A 17,191-nucleotide genomic window follows, 5' to 3' on the forward strand; every position below is an offset into this window, starting at 1 on the left:
CCCCATCTCTACTCCCTCCAAACCAACAGGAACATTTCAGATGGTAATGTGTGTCAATTAGAAGTAAAGAAAATGCGGATAAAAAAAACAACTGGAAAAGGTACAAAATGCCAGGCCCCAAAAGAGATGTCACCACTTCCAAGTTGCAACTGAAGTTAAAGAACTATAGTAGGAAGTCTTCCCCATTTTCAGTAATTCAAAACAAGGTACGTATTGTCCTCCTCCTTGGGAATGTAACTCTTTCCAAAACTTTTCTGACGCTTCTCGAGGCTCTTAAACCTCGAGCATGTGTTGTAGGATTCTATTAAAGCTTTGTAAGAGTATTGTTCAAATACCAAGTAAAGAAAATAACCGAATCGGTTAAGATAAAAGTTAATAGGCTTTTCTCTCTACCCCCAATTCAACAATGTATAGATCTGGATACCAAGGGGAAAAAAAAGGTAGATGATTAAATACAGGCATTTCTTCTTCCCAGAGTAGGAAGAGCAATATGGCAGGCAGCTATTTCTTTAACAACTTCCTATTCACTAAGCCATCTTCTTTTTTCAGATCATTAGAGAATTTGGGTAAATTTCTAATGATGAAAAAAAAAAAAGAAAAAAAAATTCTCATGATGTACAAATCCAGAGAGCAAGGGAAAAAAAAGAAACACCGGAAGAAAAAGAAAACAGTGGGAAGAACACAAAAATGCAGTATTCACATTGCCTGGTTGACCATAAACAATAAAGCAAAATATATTCACTGCCACCTTCTTTTCATCTAGAGAGAAAGGAAAAAATAACACAATAGCCTCTACAAATATATAAGATACCCCAACTTTTCCAAATATTTTACCTCCGGAGCCAGATCACTGTGCTAAGGTGAGCAAAGTCTCTTCAGATGGGGTCAGGCAGTAGAGTGCTTCTAAAGACCATTCCCTAATGCTATTCAAAGTTTCTTATAGCCTGCTTTACCACCTGCTCTAGAGTCCCCAAATTTAAAATTACTTCTATCACCTACCCCCTTTTCAAAATCTCCCTTAAAGGTATCTCTTAAGAAAGCTAGCTAAATTCAACTGAAAGTATAAATGACAAACAGGTACACATACTCTTTAACCCTTGGAAAAATGTTATTAATCGATTCAAACAAATCTCTGTGGCAGACTTTTTAATAGTTTGAGAGTTTTTCTTCTTTCTTTCTTTGTTCCTTTTGTTTTCTCTTTTGGGGATGGAGGCACTGTTATACCTACTCTCACAAAGAAGAAAGAAGAGAAAGAGAAAAAAATGCCAAGTCCAAAGTTCCCATGTCCTATCTCTACTGAAGAAAAGATGTATTTGTTACTGTGAAGCCTCCTTCCACAGCTCTTGACAAATCCATTCTTCAACATTAAATCATGGGAGGTGATCTCCTACTTCCACCATCCCCATGAACAGGAAAGAGAAAGCCTGCCCTAACAAAGTGTGACCCACTATATGCTAGCTTCCAAAATTTTTTGATAGGTGTATGTGTGGCGCATTTTGTGTTTTAAAACATCTTTGCAAATTCTTTGATTTTACTCCCATCAAAAAAACAGAGTCTGGGAATTCCCAAGCGGTCCAGTGGTTAGGACTCCACACTTCCACTGCTGGGGGCCTGGTTTTGATCCCTGGTTGGGGAACTAAGATCCCGCAAGCCGCATGGCGCAGCCAAAAAAAAAAAAAAAAAATTAAGTAGGGTCCAATTCTCCTCCCCACAAAGAGAATGAAGCAGAAGTGACACTGAGCAACCTCGGAAATTAGGTCATAAAAGGTGATAAAATCTCTGCCTGGTGCCTTCCCAGTTCAGGCAAGTTTGCAGTCCTGAATTACCATATAAGATATCCAGCCACCCTATATCCCTGATTCTGGAGAAAACATGGGACAAGGCCTCAGAGGGTTAGAGACGTCCGAGGGGTGCCAGCTGTTTCAGTCTTCCGAGCTCTGCCACCAGACTTGTGAATGAGGAATCCTTGGAGATGACCCCATCTGCCTCTAACTGCGTAAGAGATTTCGGTGAGGAAGTCTTTTAGATGATTCCTGCCCCAGCTATCATCTGATTGCATCCTCATGAGAAACCGTGAGAAAGAACTGCTAGCTGAGCCCAAACATCAGAATCATGAAAGATAAAAGGAGCGTTGTTTTACATCACTCAATTTTGGCATGGTGTGTTACAAAGCAAAAGATAACCAAAATAGACTTTGGTATAGGGAGTAGGTTACTTCCATAACAAAAAGTTAAAATGTTAAGCTTTGGGACTGGATGGCAGGAGAAAGCAAGAAGGGCCTTGAAAGTGTTAGTGAAAGCCTGAAGGGTCTTAAGGACACTGGTAGGAAGCTGTCAACAAGGACTTAAAACAGGGATCACCAAACTACAATCTACTGGCAAAATTCAACCTGCTGCCTGTTTTTGTAAATAAAATTTTATTGGAACACAGTAACACCCATTTGCTTACATACTGTCTACGTCTATGGCTGCTTTCTCACTATGACAGCAGAGATCATAAGGTCCAAAAAGCCTAAAATATTTATGATCTGGCCCTTGACAGAAAAAGGTTGCTAATCCTTGGCTTAAAAGAAAGTGAGGAGGGACTTCCCTGGTGGCGCAGTGGTTAAAAATCCGCCTGCCAATGCAGGGGACACGGGTTTGAGCCCTGGTCCAGGAAGATCCCATATGCCGCGGAGCAACTAAGCCTGTGCGCCACAACTACTGAGCCTGCGCTCTAGAGCCCACGAGCCACAACTACTGAGCCCACGCGCGTAGAGCCCATGCTCTGCAACAAGAGAAGCCACTGCAATAAGCCCGCGCACTGCAACGAAGAGTAGCCCATGCTAGCCACAACTAGAGAAAGCCCACTCGCAGCAACAAAGACCCAAGGTAGCCAAACATAAATAAATAAATTTAATAATCATTAAAAAAACATTTAAAAAAAAGGAAGTGAGGAAAGCCTTATTAGAAGCTATAGGAAAGGAGAATCTTATTAGATAATGGTGGAAGGTTTAGCAAAGCTGTCACCTGCAGTAATGTGAAAAATAGAAAATATAACTAATGAACTGATGGATCTGGGTAGAGATTTCCAGGCAGAATGTCAAAAGTATCAACTGCTTTTTTTTTTAAGCTGTGTGCCACAAAGTACAGGTAGAGAGAGATAAGAAAAGAAGGAATTATATAATTTTCAAGCAGAATATAGAGGACATACAAAGGAGTCAGGACTTGCTAGGTCCAAAAATAAATGTTTCTTATTCCCAGGCTCCCCATATAGCAAACGTTTCTCAAATTAAGAAATGCCCTCTGGGCAAAGGTCAAATCCAAGGCAGTGTCAGGGAAACATGGCCTAAAGATTAAATTTTTGTTTAGGCCAAGGGTTGGCAAACTTTTCCCATAAAGGGCCAGATAAATATTTTAGGCTTTGAGGGCCATACACAGTCTCTGTTGAACATTCGTCTTTTATTTTTCAACAGCCCTTTAAAAATGTAAAAACAGGGGCTTCCCTGGTGGCGCAGTGATTGGGAATCTGCCTGCCAATGCAGGGGACACGGGTTCAAGCCCTGGTCCAGGAAGATCCCACATGCCGCGGAGCAACTAAGCCTGTGTGCCACAACTGCTGAGCCTGCGCTCTGGAGCCCACGAGCTGCAACTACTGAAGCCCTTGAGCCTGGAGCCTGTGCTCCGCTACAAGAGAAGCCACCGCAGGGAGAAGCCTGTGCGCCGCAGTGAAAAGTGGTCCCCGCTCGCCGCAACTGGAGAAAGCCCGCACACAGCAGCAAAGACCCAACGCAGCCAAAAATAAATAAAATAAATAAAAATTTAAAAAAATAAAATTTAAAAACAGAGAATTCCCTGGTTGTCCAGTGGTTAGGGCTCCACGCTTCCACTGCAGAGGGCATGGGTTCGATCCCTGGTCAGGGACTCAGATCCCGCGAGATGCGCGGCGTGGCTCAAAAAAAAAAAAAAGAAAGTAAAAACAAATCTTAGATCACTGGCCATAGTCTGCCTACCCCTAGTTAGGACTCCAAAGAGATTTTAAGGTGGAGTCTCACAGATGCTTTCAAACATAAGGTCTTCTGAGAATATTAAAGGTGTTGTCCCACAAAAGGCTTAAAGGAAGCTGACAGGGTTCAGGACATGCCACCCCAAAATATGGCACCCTAGCATACTGAATATTTTAAGCTGAAGAATCTTGAGAAAAGATCAGAACGAGGAAGGTCACTCTGTGGGGGTCTCCCCCCACCTTCTCCCCTGAAACAAGTCATAAAACCCTCATGTAAGAGGTACCCTCCCTATACCTGGAAGGAGGGAGCATCTGTATCTCCAAAGACAAAGGGACAAGGAAAGGAATCCTAACAAACAGGCCTTGCTATATTTCCCCCAGTTCACTACACTTACTTCATACTCGTTGATCTATCATTTCTCCACACTGTCCACTCTTCATTAAACCTGGCATAAAAATACTCAGGTTCAAACATTTCTTTGAGTCTTCGTTTACATCTCCCATTTCACATAAAATTTACATCAGATAAATTTGTATACTTTTCTCCTCTTAATCAGTCTTTGCCAGTTTAATTTTCAAATCCAGCCAGGGACCCTAAGAGGGTCAAGGAAAACTTTTTTCTCCTCTACAAAACCTAAGGGAGAGAAGGGGTTATATCAATGTGTAAATGTGGCTTTTGTCTAATACAGTGAACCCTTCAGTAAGAGTCACAGAGAATTTTATGTGCAGAAACATTGTCATCTTGGACTAAAAAGGACAGAGACAGTACAAAATGAAAAAAAGGCTTTTGGGACCCCCCACCCCACCCTGCCCGAAGCTCCGTGGGCAGGAAACAGGCTGGGAAAATTACTTACATGCAAACAGAGAATACATTTTATGGAAAAGGAATGATAATTCAAAGGGCAAAACCAAGAGCCGTAGAGGAATGGTTCCTAGGCAGTAGGGGCTGAACCCTAATCACACAACTAGCAATATGTTGGCTGGATTTCAGAACTGGTATGGACCGGTGACTATTGTGTTCCTTACATTTTTTCTTTATTTTTGAACAGGAGTGTCTAAAGTTGTTATCTTAGGCCCACCCATTATTGCATATTGGGTGGGCTGGGTATGGAGAAAGATAAGGTGATTCTTTAGTCCACAGGTCTTCAAAGTGAAGGCAAGGGTACTCAAGGAGCTATACCCAAGGAACTAATATATCCAAATAGCCTTATCTGCACCTGGATCTGATTTAGATTACAAGATCCTGGATCTCTAGCCTGAGCCTGATGCTGTACTAGATAAAACTTTGGAGGCTTTGAGAAGGAGTGCTTGTGTTTTGCATGTGGAGGAAGATAAATACTGTAATTTGTAGCCAGAGAGAAGACTAAAGTGGCTTTGAAATAAGTCTGCATATTCTTGACACTCCTCCCAGCAAGAGGTAGACTCTAATCCCCTTCCCTTTGACTGTGGATTGGCCTTAGTGACTTGCTTCTTTTTCTTTTTTTTCCTTATAAATTTATTTATTTAATTTATTTATTTTTGGCTGTGTTGGGTCTTCCACTGCTGCGTGCGGGCTTTCTTTAGTTGCAGCGAGCGGGGGCTACTCTTCGTTGCAGTGCGCGGGCTTCTCATTGCAGTGGCTTCTCACTATGGAGCACGGGCTCTAGGTGCGCGGGCTTCAGTAGCTGCGGCGCGCGGGCTTCAGTAGCTGCGGCGCGTGGGCTTCAGTAGCGCGGCGCGGGGGCTCAGTAGTTGTGGCTCACGGGCTCTAAAGCACAGGCTCAGTAGTTGTGGCGCATGGGCTTAGTTGCTCGGTGGCATGTGGGATCCTCCCAGACCAGGGATCAAACCCATGTCCCCTGCATTGGCAGGCGGATTCTCAACCACTGCACCACCAGGGAAGCCCCAGTGACTTGCTTCTAATGAATAAAATGCAGTGGAAATTGACACTGATTCTGAATTTAGGTCATAAAAGACAATATAGTTCCCGTCTGGCTCTCTTACTCGGAACAAGTACTTTTAGAGCCCTAAGCCTCCAGGTAAGAAGTCTGGCTACCATGAAGCCCCTATGCTGGAAAGACTATACAGAAATAGGGAGAGATATCAAGGATCCCCAACTATTCCAGCTTCTACCTATTTGGACTTCCCTGCTCAAGTGCCATGCTTGTGAGTCTGGTAGGAAGCCTCCGAAATAACCCCAGGCCCATCTAACTACCAGTACATAAGAGGACTCATGCAAGAATCACTTAGCTGAGCCCAGTCAACGCCCAGAACCATAAGTTTTATGCCAAATTTGGAGTGGTTTTGTTCTTTAGCAATAGATAACTGCAACAACATGCCTGGAGACCCTAGCCTGAAATGTTAGGAGGTGAAACTTAGCCTGCCTTTCTATATTACCAACCAAATATTTATGCTGCCCCCAACTCCTTCTTCTTCCCACAGTAGAAATATTTGATTTGACCACGGTAAAAAATATTTTCATGGCTGATTTAAATGTATACAATTACAATGTGACAAGTACTATGTTTCAAACTGTATGTCAGTCTAACTTTACACGTTACTTGAAAGCACCTACATTTACACACACACACACACAAATAGATTGCTGCTTCCTAGCATATTATTTCACTTATTTTACAAATGTTTTTTAATAATTAAGTAATTTGAGACTGGTAGTCATACTACCTCCTCTGCAACATAACACTAATGTGTAGTGTTTTAAAAAGTGGTTATACGTGCAGCAGAACTAGAATAATCGTCACTAATATATAATAACCACAATTTCTAAGGTCTCTTCATTGCTAAATGCCATGATCTAAGTTCAGAGAAAATAAATCTTTTGCATTTGAAGATATACAATTCAATATGTTTTAGATCACTGGCAGGGAATTTAACGTTCTAGCTCTTAAAAGAAACAATGGAATATGATGTTCACAGATTATAAACATGGTTAAGCTCAACTTCTGTAGTGAAACTAAAACAGCTGAGCCAAGAACTAATTGGACCTCGCAGAATGGCAGAAGGGACTCTGGAATAGGAAGAGCAAAGAGGCCTGAGGTCAAGATAACTTACTCTGAAAATGTAACCACTTTCTCCATTGTATAAACACTTCCAACTAGACATTTTAAGGAAAAAAGCCTTAATCCTCTATGAAAACAAATAACTAAAACATCCTAAATTATTTAGCAGCAGTTTAATTCACCTTTTTTCACTCTTTCCTAGACTGTCACAGGTTTGATTTTTTTTTTTTTTAGCAAGCAAGCATTGAGAAGAAAAAATCAAATATAATCACTTTGAGAAGAACTTTTAAAGAATAAAATATATGTTCTGCTTCAGATACGATTCTTTGAACACTGAGTAATACGTATACCCCCAAGTATACACATACCCAGCATATACATTACATATACCCAAGTTCGGGTAACTAAAAGGAAAGAGAAGGTCACTGTGCAGAAGTCTATTTAACCCATAACATGGCTGATTTTAAATATCAGTCTGGGTTCTGGGTCCTGATAGCAGAAAGTCATCTAATACAAAGGGAGAAGAAAGACTCTCTCTTGCTCACAGGGCAGAAGTTTAGGCTCTATACAAATTGTGGAATAAGTAAAGGTCATTCTTCCACAGAGAGTCCACAACTACCTAATTCTTCCTTTCTCATTCAAAAGTCCCTCAATAAAACTGACTTCAGGTGTCAGAAAAACACTAAACGCATTCAACTAAGTCACACTGAAGAATGAATTTTTGAGAGCCCCTAACCTTTCCATGAGATAAAAGACTGTACACAGTATAATGCAATATAATGGGAAAAATTCTGGTTTCCCCAAAACATTTCCTTTAAGCTCTACATCAAAGAGATGGGGCCATTATATTTACCACTGGATCCCTCAGCACCTAGTACAGGGATAAGCACATTAGTAAGCACTCGAAACTCTGCATAAATGAATATTTTGCTTTTATTCCCCATATAAGAAATATGCATTCTAGTTCCATTCTATCAGTAATGAGCTACATAACCTTTGGCAAGGTCCTGGATCTCTCAAGCTTTAGTTTCCATCACACAACATAAAATGAGGTGAGGTGCGGACTGGGGATGAGGATTAGATAATAAGTCTCATGAGGCCAGTGACTGTCTTATTCACCTCTGTATCTGTGTCTAACGAAGTGGCTAGGGCACATTCAAATATTTACTGGACAAAGTTTCTTCCAGCTCTAGGACTTCCCTGGTGGTCCAGTGGTTAAGATTCCGCCTTCCAATGCAGGGGACACGGGTTCAATCCCTGGCCAGGGAACTAGGATCCCACATGCTGCAGGGAAACCAAGGCCATGCGCTGCAACTACTGAGCCTGCGGGCTCTAGAGCCCACGCGCCACAACTAGAGAGAAGCTCGCGTGCCACAACTAAGACCTGACACAGCCAAATAAATAAATAAATAATTTTAAAAAAAGGTTCTTCCAGCCCTGACCCTATAATTCTTCGTTTTTAACAAAAAAAAGGTTCTTCCAGTCCTGACCCTATAATTCTTCATCGTTTTTAACTTAGCTTTTTCAGCATACAGTATTATAGTCCACTAAGCAGGAGATTTAAGACTCCTCCTCTACACTGAGATCAGTTCCAGTAAAGGCCTTTTAAAACAAAACACTTCTAAAATCTTCTCCACCTCTCCACACAGGTTCTTTGTGTGACTGATATTATTTATCCACTGGATGCAGCTTTTAGAAAGATAAGATTTGGACAAAGACAGGATGCCAGAAGCAATACAATTTTCCAGATTCTTCTGAATTGGTTTTATTCCAGTTTGATTTTATTATGCTACTTAAAACACTATTAGAAGTACCTGGAATAATCAGGTTAATCCATTTGCAATCCAAAAATGTATTCCAAAGTCAAATATTATTATTATTATCTATTCCATATGCCCATCCTTTAGCATAAATGACTGAGAGCTATATCCATTTATTTAAGTTCATGTTTTTCACAGCATGCAACCAACACTACCACCTACTCATTATTTACAGTCCTTTCTGTAGCACTATTATAAAAGGTTACATTTAAGAGGACCTTGGGGAAATCCCTGGAGGTCCAGTGGTTAGGACTCCCAGCTTTCACTGCCGAGGGCCCAGGTCCAATCCCTGGTCGAGGAAATAAGATCCCACAAGCCGAGTGGTGTGGCAAAAAAAATTAAAACTTTAAAAATAAAGGTCCTTGTGCCTCTGGAACACTATCACTCCAAATTAGGTGTAGCCTTCAAAAAGTCGGCACATCTCTGCTATCAGGTAGTAATGAGCATAATAAATTCAAGGACTTCAGCTCGAACAAATTATTGATTGACATATTCCCCAATTATTAAAGTCTAATAACAACTTTTGAAATATTAATCTATATCTTCAGTAGCAATGTACAGTCTGTACCCTGACAATGAGCACTTACATTATGTCCATTCAATCACCCACTAGGTACCAGACACTGTTCTAGCCCAGGGGTCAGCAATCTTTTTCTGTAAAGGGCCAGACAGCAAATATTTTAGGCTTTACAGGCCTTACAGTCTCTGTTGCAACACTCAACTCCACTGTTGTAGTGTGAAAGCAGCCACAGACAATACAATAATGAACGTGCATGGCTATGTTCTGATTAAACTTTACTTACAAAAACAGGCAGCAGGCCATTTTTAGCTTGCCAGCCCTTGTTCTATGCCTATGGGGAGACAGCAGTGAAACAAATTTTTTTAAGTAAAGTTAAATTTTTTTAATTAATTAATTAATTAAAATACACACAGCCTGTCAGATGCTAATAAGTGCTATGGAGAAAAGTAAAGCAGGATCAAGGCGGTAAGGACACTCAGGACTTCACTGATAAGATGACATCTGAGCCCAACACCTAAAGAAAGGAAAAGCCATGCTACCTCCATAGAAAAAGCATTTCAGGAAGAGGTAATGGCAAGTATAAAGGCTCTGAAGAAGAAACAACCTGGCATCTTAAAAAAAACAGCAAGGATGTCACTGTGGCTACAGGGACGTGAGCACAGGAAAGAGTCATAGGAAATTAGGCCAGAGAGGCAAGCTGAGGCCAGGTTCTTTACAATCTTTTAAGGCCACTGTCAGAACTTTGTTTTTTACTCTGAGATGGAAAGCCCCTGGAAGGCTTTGAGCAAAGGAGTGACAACCCGACTTGACTTACTTTTTAGGGGATTGTTCTGGATGTCTGCTGAGAACAGACTGTACAGAGATAAGGGCAGAAGTAGAGAAATCAGTCAGAAGGCTAATGCAATAATCCAGGAAAGAGAGAACAGCAGTTTGAATTTTGGTGGTAGCAGTAGAAACGGTGATCAGCTTCAGCATGTATCCTAAAGGTAAAACTAGATTAGATGTGAAATGTTACAGACAGAAAAGCATCAACTAGGTTTAAGGCTCGAGTAACCAGGAGAGTCTCTATTTCCTGTTATGGGGACGACTGTGGGAAAAATCTTGGGGGAAGCATATTAAGTTTGAGATGTATAACAGACACCACATAGAGATGTTAGGTGGGCAATGAGATATACAAATTTGGAGTTAATATACTTTTACATTATGATTATTCCCAGTACGTTTGATCTCTCCAACTGGGTTATAAAATCCTTAAGAATAAAACCCCTGGACTTCCCTGGTGGCGCAGTGGTTAAGAATCTGCCTACCAATTCAGCGGAAACAGGTTCAATCCTTGGTCCAGGAAGATCCCACGTGCTGCAGAGCAACTAAGTCCGTGAGCCACAACTACTGCACCTGCCCACAAGCCACAATACTGAAGCCTGTGCGCCTAGAGCCCGCGCTCCGCAACAAGAGAAGACACTGCAACGAGAAGCCCATGCACCGCAACGAAGAGTAGCCCTGCTCGCCGCAACTAGTGAAAGCCTAAGTGCAGCAACAAGGACCCAGTGCAGCCATAAATAAATAAACAAACAAATAAATAAATTTTTTTAAAAAGTGAAACCTCGTTTTCACTTTACTCACAGGTATTATCCCCAAGACTATTTACTTACTTTATACACAGTTTTAATAAGATTAGATTTCTAGTTTCTGAATTCATAAATGATAGAAGCAGCAAATTTAAAATGGTGGTGCCAGGGGGTGGAAGACAGCAGCTAAAACTGACAGCTGACAAAGGAATACATAGAAATTATAAAATGCTGACAAAAACTAGAAATATCCAGCATTCCAAGATTACAGTCGTCCCTCAGTATCCACTCAGGGGATTGGTTCCAGGACCCCTGCAGATACCAAAATCCTCGGATACTCAAGTCCCTTATATAAATCATCACAGTATTTGCATATAACCTATGCACATCCTCCTGGATATTTTAAATCATCTCTAGATTATTTTTATATCTAATACAATGAAAATGCTATGTAAATTAATTGTAAACAGAGCGTAAATGCTATGTCAACAGTTGCCAGCCCGTGGCAAATTCAAGTTATGCTTTTGGGAACTTTCTGGAATTTTTTTTTTTAATATTTTCAACCTACAGTTGGTTGAATCCATCCATGCAGAACCCACAGATACGGAAGGCCGCGTACATTTACTGTAAGAACAAACAGCTGTACATATATGTCATTAAGTCAGCAATTCCTGAAAGTGTTTGTTATAGCACAAAATACTTCTAATTATCTTTAGCGACGTTTAATGTTATTAACGTTTTAAATGACATATTTTTTAAATATTGCTAATAAAAATGGAAGAAATGGTATTTAAAAGAGTAAACATAATTTATTTGAAAATTTTATGTATGTGTTATTCTCACAGGATTTGTTAGGGAGCAGATAAAATTATACACATGAAAGTCATTTAATAAACATTACTTGGGACTCGCCCTGTGCTAGAAATGGTAGATATAAGAAAAAGCAAGCCATGGTTCAAGCTCAAGTCTCTTCTTGAGAGATAAAAACATAAACAACTAATTATAATACAATGTGATCCGTGGAATGAAAACAGACTTGGGACTAAGACGTCTGGGTTTGAATTTTGCCACCATTCTTGGCTTACAGTTTGAGCTGCTAACTACGTATGCTTAGCTTGCCGACCATTCAAAAACAGGCAGCAGGCCAGGCCTATGAGCAGCAGCTTGCCAACCTCTGTTGTACAGGAATATTGGGGATAAAGACAGTGATCAGAATAGCTTATTCTGTGCCCTGTTCCCCTGGCTAAGATAAGGTTTGGGAGCTGCAGAGGCAAACATGTAACTGGACATGTAACTTTCCTCCCTATTCTCTTTGCCTGGCTAATTCCCACTCATCTTTCAGGTCTCTGATCAGATGTCACTAACTCAAGAACCTGCACTCTTCCCCTCCTTACCCCCGAGACTGATCCAGTGCTTTTTCTACAGGCTTCCAAAAAGCCCTCACTACTTCTATCAGAGCCTTCACATTAAACTGTAATCTCTGTTTAACTGTCCTTCCCGCTAGACTGTAAATCCAGGTAAGGAGGAACCTGTCTACTTGTTCCACATGATCTCCCAAGCATCTAATTCAGTGCCTGGCACATAGTAGATGCTAGGAAATGTCCACTGAAATGAGTGAATCCAGCAATAGTTGAGTCTCCCATCCAGTAACAGCTCTTTCAGGAACCTGTCAGGACACAGATCCTTGGGTACTGACAGGATCTGTTCTCTCCTTCCAAACAGTACTTTCCTCTCCCCTCCCAGGACACAGGTCAAACTCTTTCCCTCTTCTAACTCCTCTGTTTCCTTGGCCCGATTGAAGGAACTGAAAGCTAATTCTGCCTGAAACCTCTTCCCTCCCTTCCCTTTCCAACTCTAAAGCTACACCTCCCCACTTCCTTACTGTAATCGTGCTGTCATTTCCCCAGCAAGCTAGTAACAGTGTCATTTACCAGTTTCCAGGATATGTAGGATATTTAAGAATAGGGTACTAAAAACATCCAAATATTCTACTTTTCAGTAAGAAAGGGGAGAGAATAGAAGCAGGGAAGGTAAACAACAGGAAATGGAACAGGGAATGCTGGTTTTTGAAGAGATGGATTAACAGCTTTTTACTGCAGATCACTTTGGCCCCAGGAGTAGAAAGCAAGTAACAGAGCTCCAGTTCTGCATCCCCCCAGCCTCTACACCAGCACCAGTAGTCAAGGAACCCTTTTACCCTGCAGCTTCTTCCCATATCTCTATCCTGCATCTACTTATACTACAATTTGCCTTGAAACATCAAGACTAATCTCATTATGATCTCTAACCCTACTTATATCACTCACTACAAGAAACCCAGGACTCTGGAGTCATTCCAAATCCTCCAACTCTCATCCCCATATGGCTAAGTACATCATCTTTCATGAACCAGCCCCCTCTCCCACTCGTCCCTCAATTCCTGAAATCCTTCCATCATATCCTCTGGAACTCATCAGCAAAATCCCCTGTGTCTTCAACCTCTTGTCTGAATGGTCCCTTCACCTTTTTGCTCTAATTGAAATCTAACGGCTGAGGCCACTGCTCTCTCTACAGTCCTATCTGTGGTTGTTTTCTCTCCCACACCCGTTATACTACTGGGCCTGGGGGTAGAAGAAGGAGGTACTCACCTTGTACCTTCTTTCTGCTTCCAGGTTATTCCCCTTTCTTCCTTCCCAAAAAAAGCCCCTGTCAGACCATACCTCCACCTCCTCACCCCTCTGCTACAATTATCTGGATAAGCTGGGTCACTTCTTCTCAAGCCTCAAAGCTTTTGGTTCCTACCTCACTGGTCTGTCATAATTCCAGGTGATTTCAAATGCTCACCTAGATGACTCTTGTGATACTCTGACCTCTCAGTTCCTTGACCTCCTCACATGCAATGATCTTGTCCTCTACCCTACTTTAGCCACTCACTCCCTTAGTCAATATCCTAGAACTTGTCAATATGATAACTACAGTCCTTCCATGATCTCCACTTCATCTGCATCCCACTCTCCAATCACCACTTCCCATCTTTGCAGACTGCTCCTTCTAGCACCCCAACTCCAAGAACACTTTGACCTCAACAGAACTTACAAGCAATTGATCCCACCCCCTCTCCTGTCATGTCCTACCTTAGCTTAGAGCTCAAGGTCCATCATTACAATCACTCCCTTTCCTGCATCTCAGACTTTTGCACCCTCCCACACTTTATCATACTTGCCTGGCAAAACACCTACCCTTGCTAAATATAATTCCTTGTCAAACAACTAAACCCTTTAGGACATTCAAGAGACAAGTGACGTCATATCTGACTTTTGAACTCACAATAGCTTTCTTTTTCCTCTTCCAGGGACGGTATCTAGAGGCATTCAGAGTGGTCCGGCATTTGACATACCGTTGTAGACTATCCTACAATACAGCCTCTAACAGAACTAGGCTGCCCCAAACCCCTGGAAATAGAATTGTTTACCTTCAAACCAAAAAGGTTGGGAAAGCACCAAAATCCACATGTGGCGTGTACCCGGGCCAACTTCTAGGAGTTTGTGCTGTGAGACCTGAAGTTCTTATGAGGTTGTCTAAAATGAAAAAACATGTCAGCAGGGCCTACTGTGGTTCCATGTGTACTAAATGTGTCCATGGCAGGATCAAGCGTATTTTTCTTATTGAGGAGCAGAAAATCGTTCTGAAAGTGTTAAAGGCAGAAACACAGTGTCAGAAAACTAAATTTTTAAAATGAAGCTTTTTTGAGTTAATAATTAAAAAAATCAAAAGAGAGTGAGAGAGAGACAATTGAAAATTTGAAAACTGATAGGATATTTGATATTAAGGAATTATAAATTTTTTTGGTGTGGTAATGGTATTATTTTTGCAGGTGTCCGTATTTTTTAGAGATACAATATGAAATATTTATGCATAAAATATGATGTCTGGGACTGCTTCAAAATAATAAGAAAGGATGGAAGTGGGTAAGACAACAGATAAAACAAGATTGGGGGACTTCCCTGGCGGTCTTGTGGTTAAGACTTCCCCTTCCAATGCAGGGGGTGAGGGTTCGATCCCTGGTCGGGGAGCTAAGATCCCACATACCTCGCAGCTAAAAAACTAAAACGTAAAAAAAAAAAACGAAGCAGTACTGTAACAAATTCAATAAAGACTTTAAAAAATAAAAGCAAAAAAGATTGGCCATGAGTTAATATGTGTTGAAGCTGTGTGATGAGTACATGAGGGCTCTATTTCTTTTGTGTATTTAAATTTTTCCCTAATAACATGGTAAAAAATACAACTGTATCTATCTCTACGCTACGCCTGCAACAAGCAACCAAACATGGCTTTGAAAAGAAAAAGATGAAAACAAACACACCTATACCAAACAGTCTCACTTAAAATTCACAATTGCTGACTTTAAATGGTCTCATAGCTCAGCATGACAATCCTACAACTTTTGCCCTATCCATTCGTTCTCCCACACCCCGCTATAGGTCCATTTCATGTCATTTCCTTCCTCCTCAAGCCATCAACACCTCTCCATCTTCACTCCCAGCTGCTGCCCTTCATTCCATTTTCTCAGTGAAACAGGAAGCAATCTCCACCACTACCACCACCGGTTCCCATTTGCCTTTTCTTCCCTCCTGTTATTTACTGTGAATGAACTGACTGCTCCTGTCTAAAGCCAATGCCTCCACTTGGATACCAGATCCCAAACCCCACTGCCCAGTCATTCCTCATTCTCACTCTGCATCAGCACTGTTTCCCTCTCTACTGGATCATCTCTATTGGCATTGTATTAACACATTCTTACTTCTCCCATTTTAGTTTTAGTTTTTTCTTGAGGTACAATTGACAGATAACATTATATTAGTTTCAGGTGTATAATGATTGCTCCCATTTTAAAAAGACAACTCTTAACTCCAGTTTCCCCTCCAGCTATGTATCCATTTCTCTGCTCTCCAGGACAGCAAAACTCCTAGAACAAGAAAGAACAGTGTCTGGCACATGGAACCATATTTCACTGATTCTAAGATGCCTTTTTTTTTTTTCTTCATATCTTAACATCTCTGAAATCCAGACACTACTCATGACAACTGTTATTTGTTTCTTCTAAGTGCCTAAGACACTACCAACCTCAAACAATCTCTAATTAAAAATCTCTGCTTGAGTTTTTGGTACAACATAGGTAGTGTGAATTCAAACTGAACACCAGTTCAAATTCCAAAGAAAGTTTTTACCCCTCCTACACAATGCCAGGGTTGAGACAGGTGAGCTGCCTTGCTGTCCCTTTCTGTGTGGTGGGCTTCTTCTCATTTATATTCTCATGTAGTTTCCCAGCTTTAAGCAGGGCCTCTTACAGATTACCCATCTTGGGCCTACTTCTCTTTTTTAGTAGTACATAAAATTATGGTGTATCTTACAACTGATGGTACCGAAATAGCAATATAAGCATATTATTTAGAGAAATGGAGATAAATACCAAAAAGTATTAACTAAATAAAGCTCTAAAAGTGCCTCTGAAGGGAAATAAAGGGGAAAAGGTATTTTATGTTTTAACAAACTTTACAGAACTATTCGATTCCACAAACTATGTATACATATAACTTTGATAAAAATGAACCCTAGGGCTTCCATGGTGGTGCAGTGGTTAAGAATCTGCCTGCCAACGCAGGCGACAAGGGTTCGAGCCCTGGTCCGGGAAGATGCCACATGCCGCGGAGCAACTAAGCCCGCGCCACAACTACTGAGCCTGAGCTCTAGAGCCCACAAGCCACAACTACCGAGCCCATGTGCCACAACTACTGAAGAACAACAAGAGAAGCCACTGCAATGAGAAGCCCACGCACCACAACGAAGAGTAGCCCCCGCTCGCCACAACTAGAGAAAGCCTGCACACAGCAACGAAGACCCAACGCAGCCAAAAATAAATAAATTTAAAAGAAAAAAAAGAAAAGAACCCTAAAAGGAAAAAAATTAAGTGATCTTTGAAAAAAAGAGAGGAGAGAGGAAAATGTATGTGGACATGGGAATAATGCAGGAGTCAGAAGTCAGCAATCCCTTAAGTTTACCTGGCAAAGGGCCAAACAAGAAGGACAGAAACAAAGGCAAGAAAAATCTACTACAGTTTTGCAAAGACGGGAGACAAAGCATGCTGAAACTGCCTAAGACAGAAAAAGTAGGGAATTTCCTGGCAGTCCAGTGGTTAGGACTCTGTGCCCCCACTGCAAGGGGCACAGGTTTGATCCCTGATCCCTGGTCAGGGAACTAAGATCCCACATGCCTTAGGCCAAAAAAAAAAAAAAAAAAAACTATAAAAAAAAAAGTCAAAAT

General features: G+C 41.2%; 2 protein-coding genes across 2 annotated transcripts in view; one reads left to right on the forward strand and one right to left on the reverse strand.

The window, feature by feature from the left end:
• DNAJC22 (DnaJ heat shock protein family (Hsp40) member C22) overlaps positions 1-17,191 on the reverse strand; it is a gene marked incomplete at its 5' end in the record, with an annotated part of 74,713 nt that overhangs the window by 22,354 nt on the left and 35,168 nt on the right.
• LOC307193904 (large ribosomal subunit protein eL34-like) lies at positions 108-15,698 on the forward strand (the record flags this gene model as incomplete). The annotated part of the gene is made up of 2 exons (XM_079936525.1): positions 108-206; positions 14,223-15,698. 2 exons carry the CDS (start codon positions 108-110, stop codon positions 14,607-14,609), a joined length of 486 nt encoding a protein of 161 aa, XP_079792651.1. The 3' UTR covers positions 14,610-15,698.

This window comes from Stenella coeruleoalba (assembly GCF_951394435.1).
Source record: "Stenella coeruleoalba genome assembly, chromosome: 11".
Lineage (NCBI taxonomy): Eukaryota > Metazoa > Chordata > Mammalia > Artiodactyla > Delphinidae > Stenella > Stenella coeruleoalba.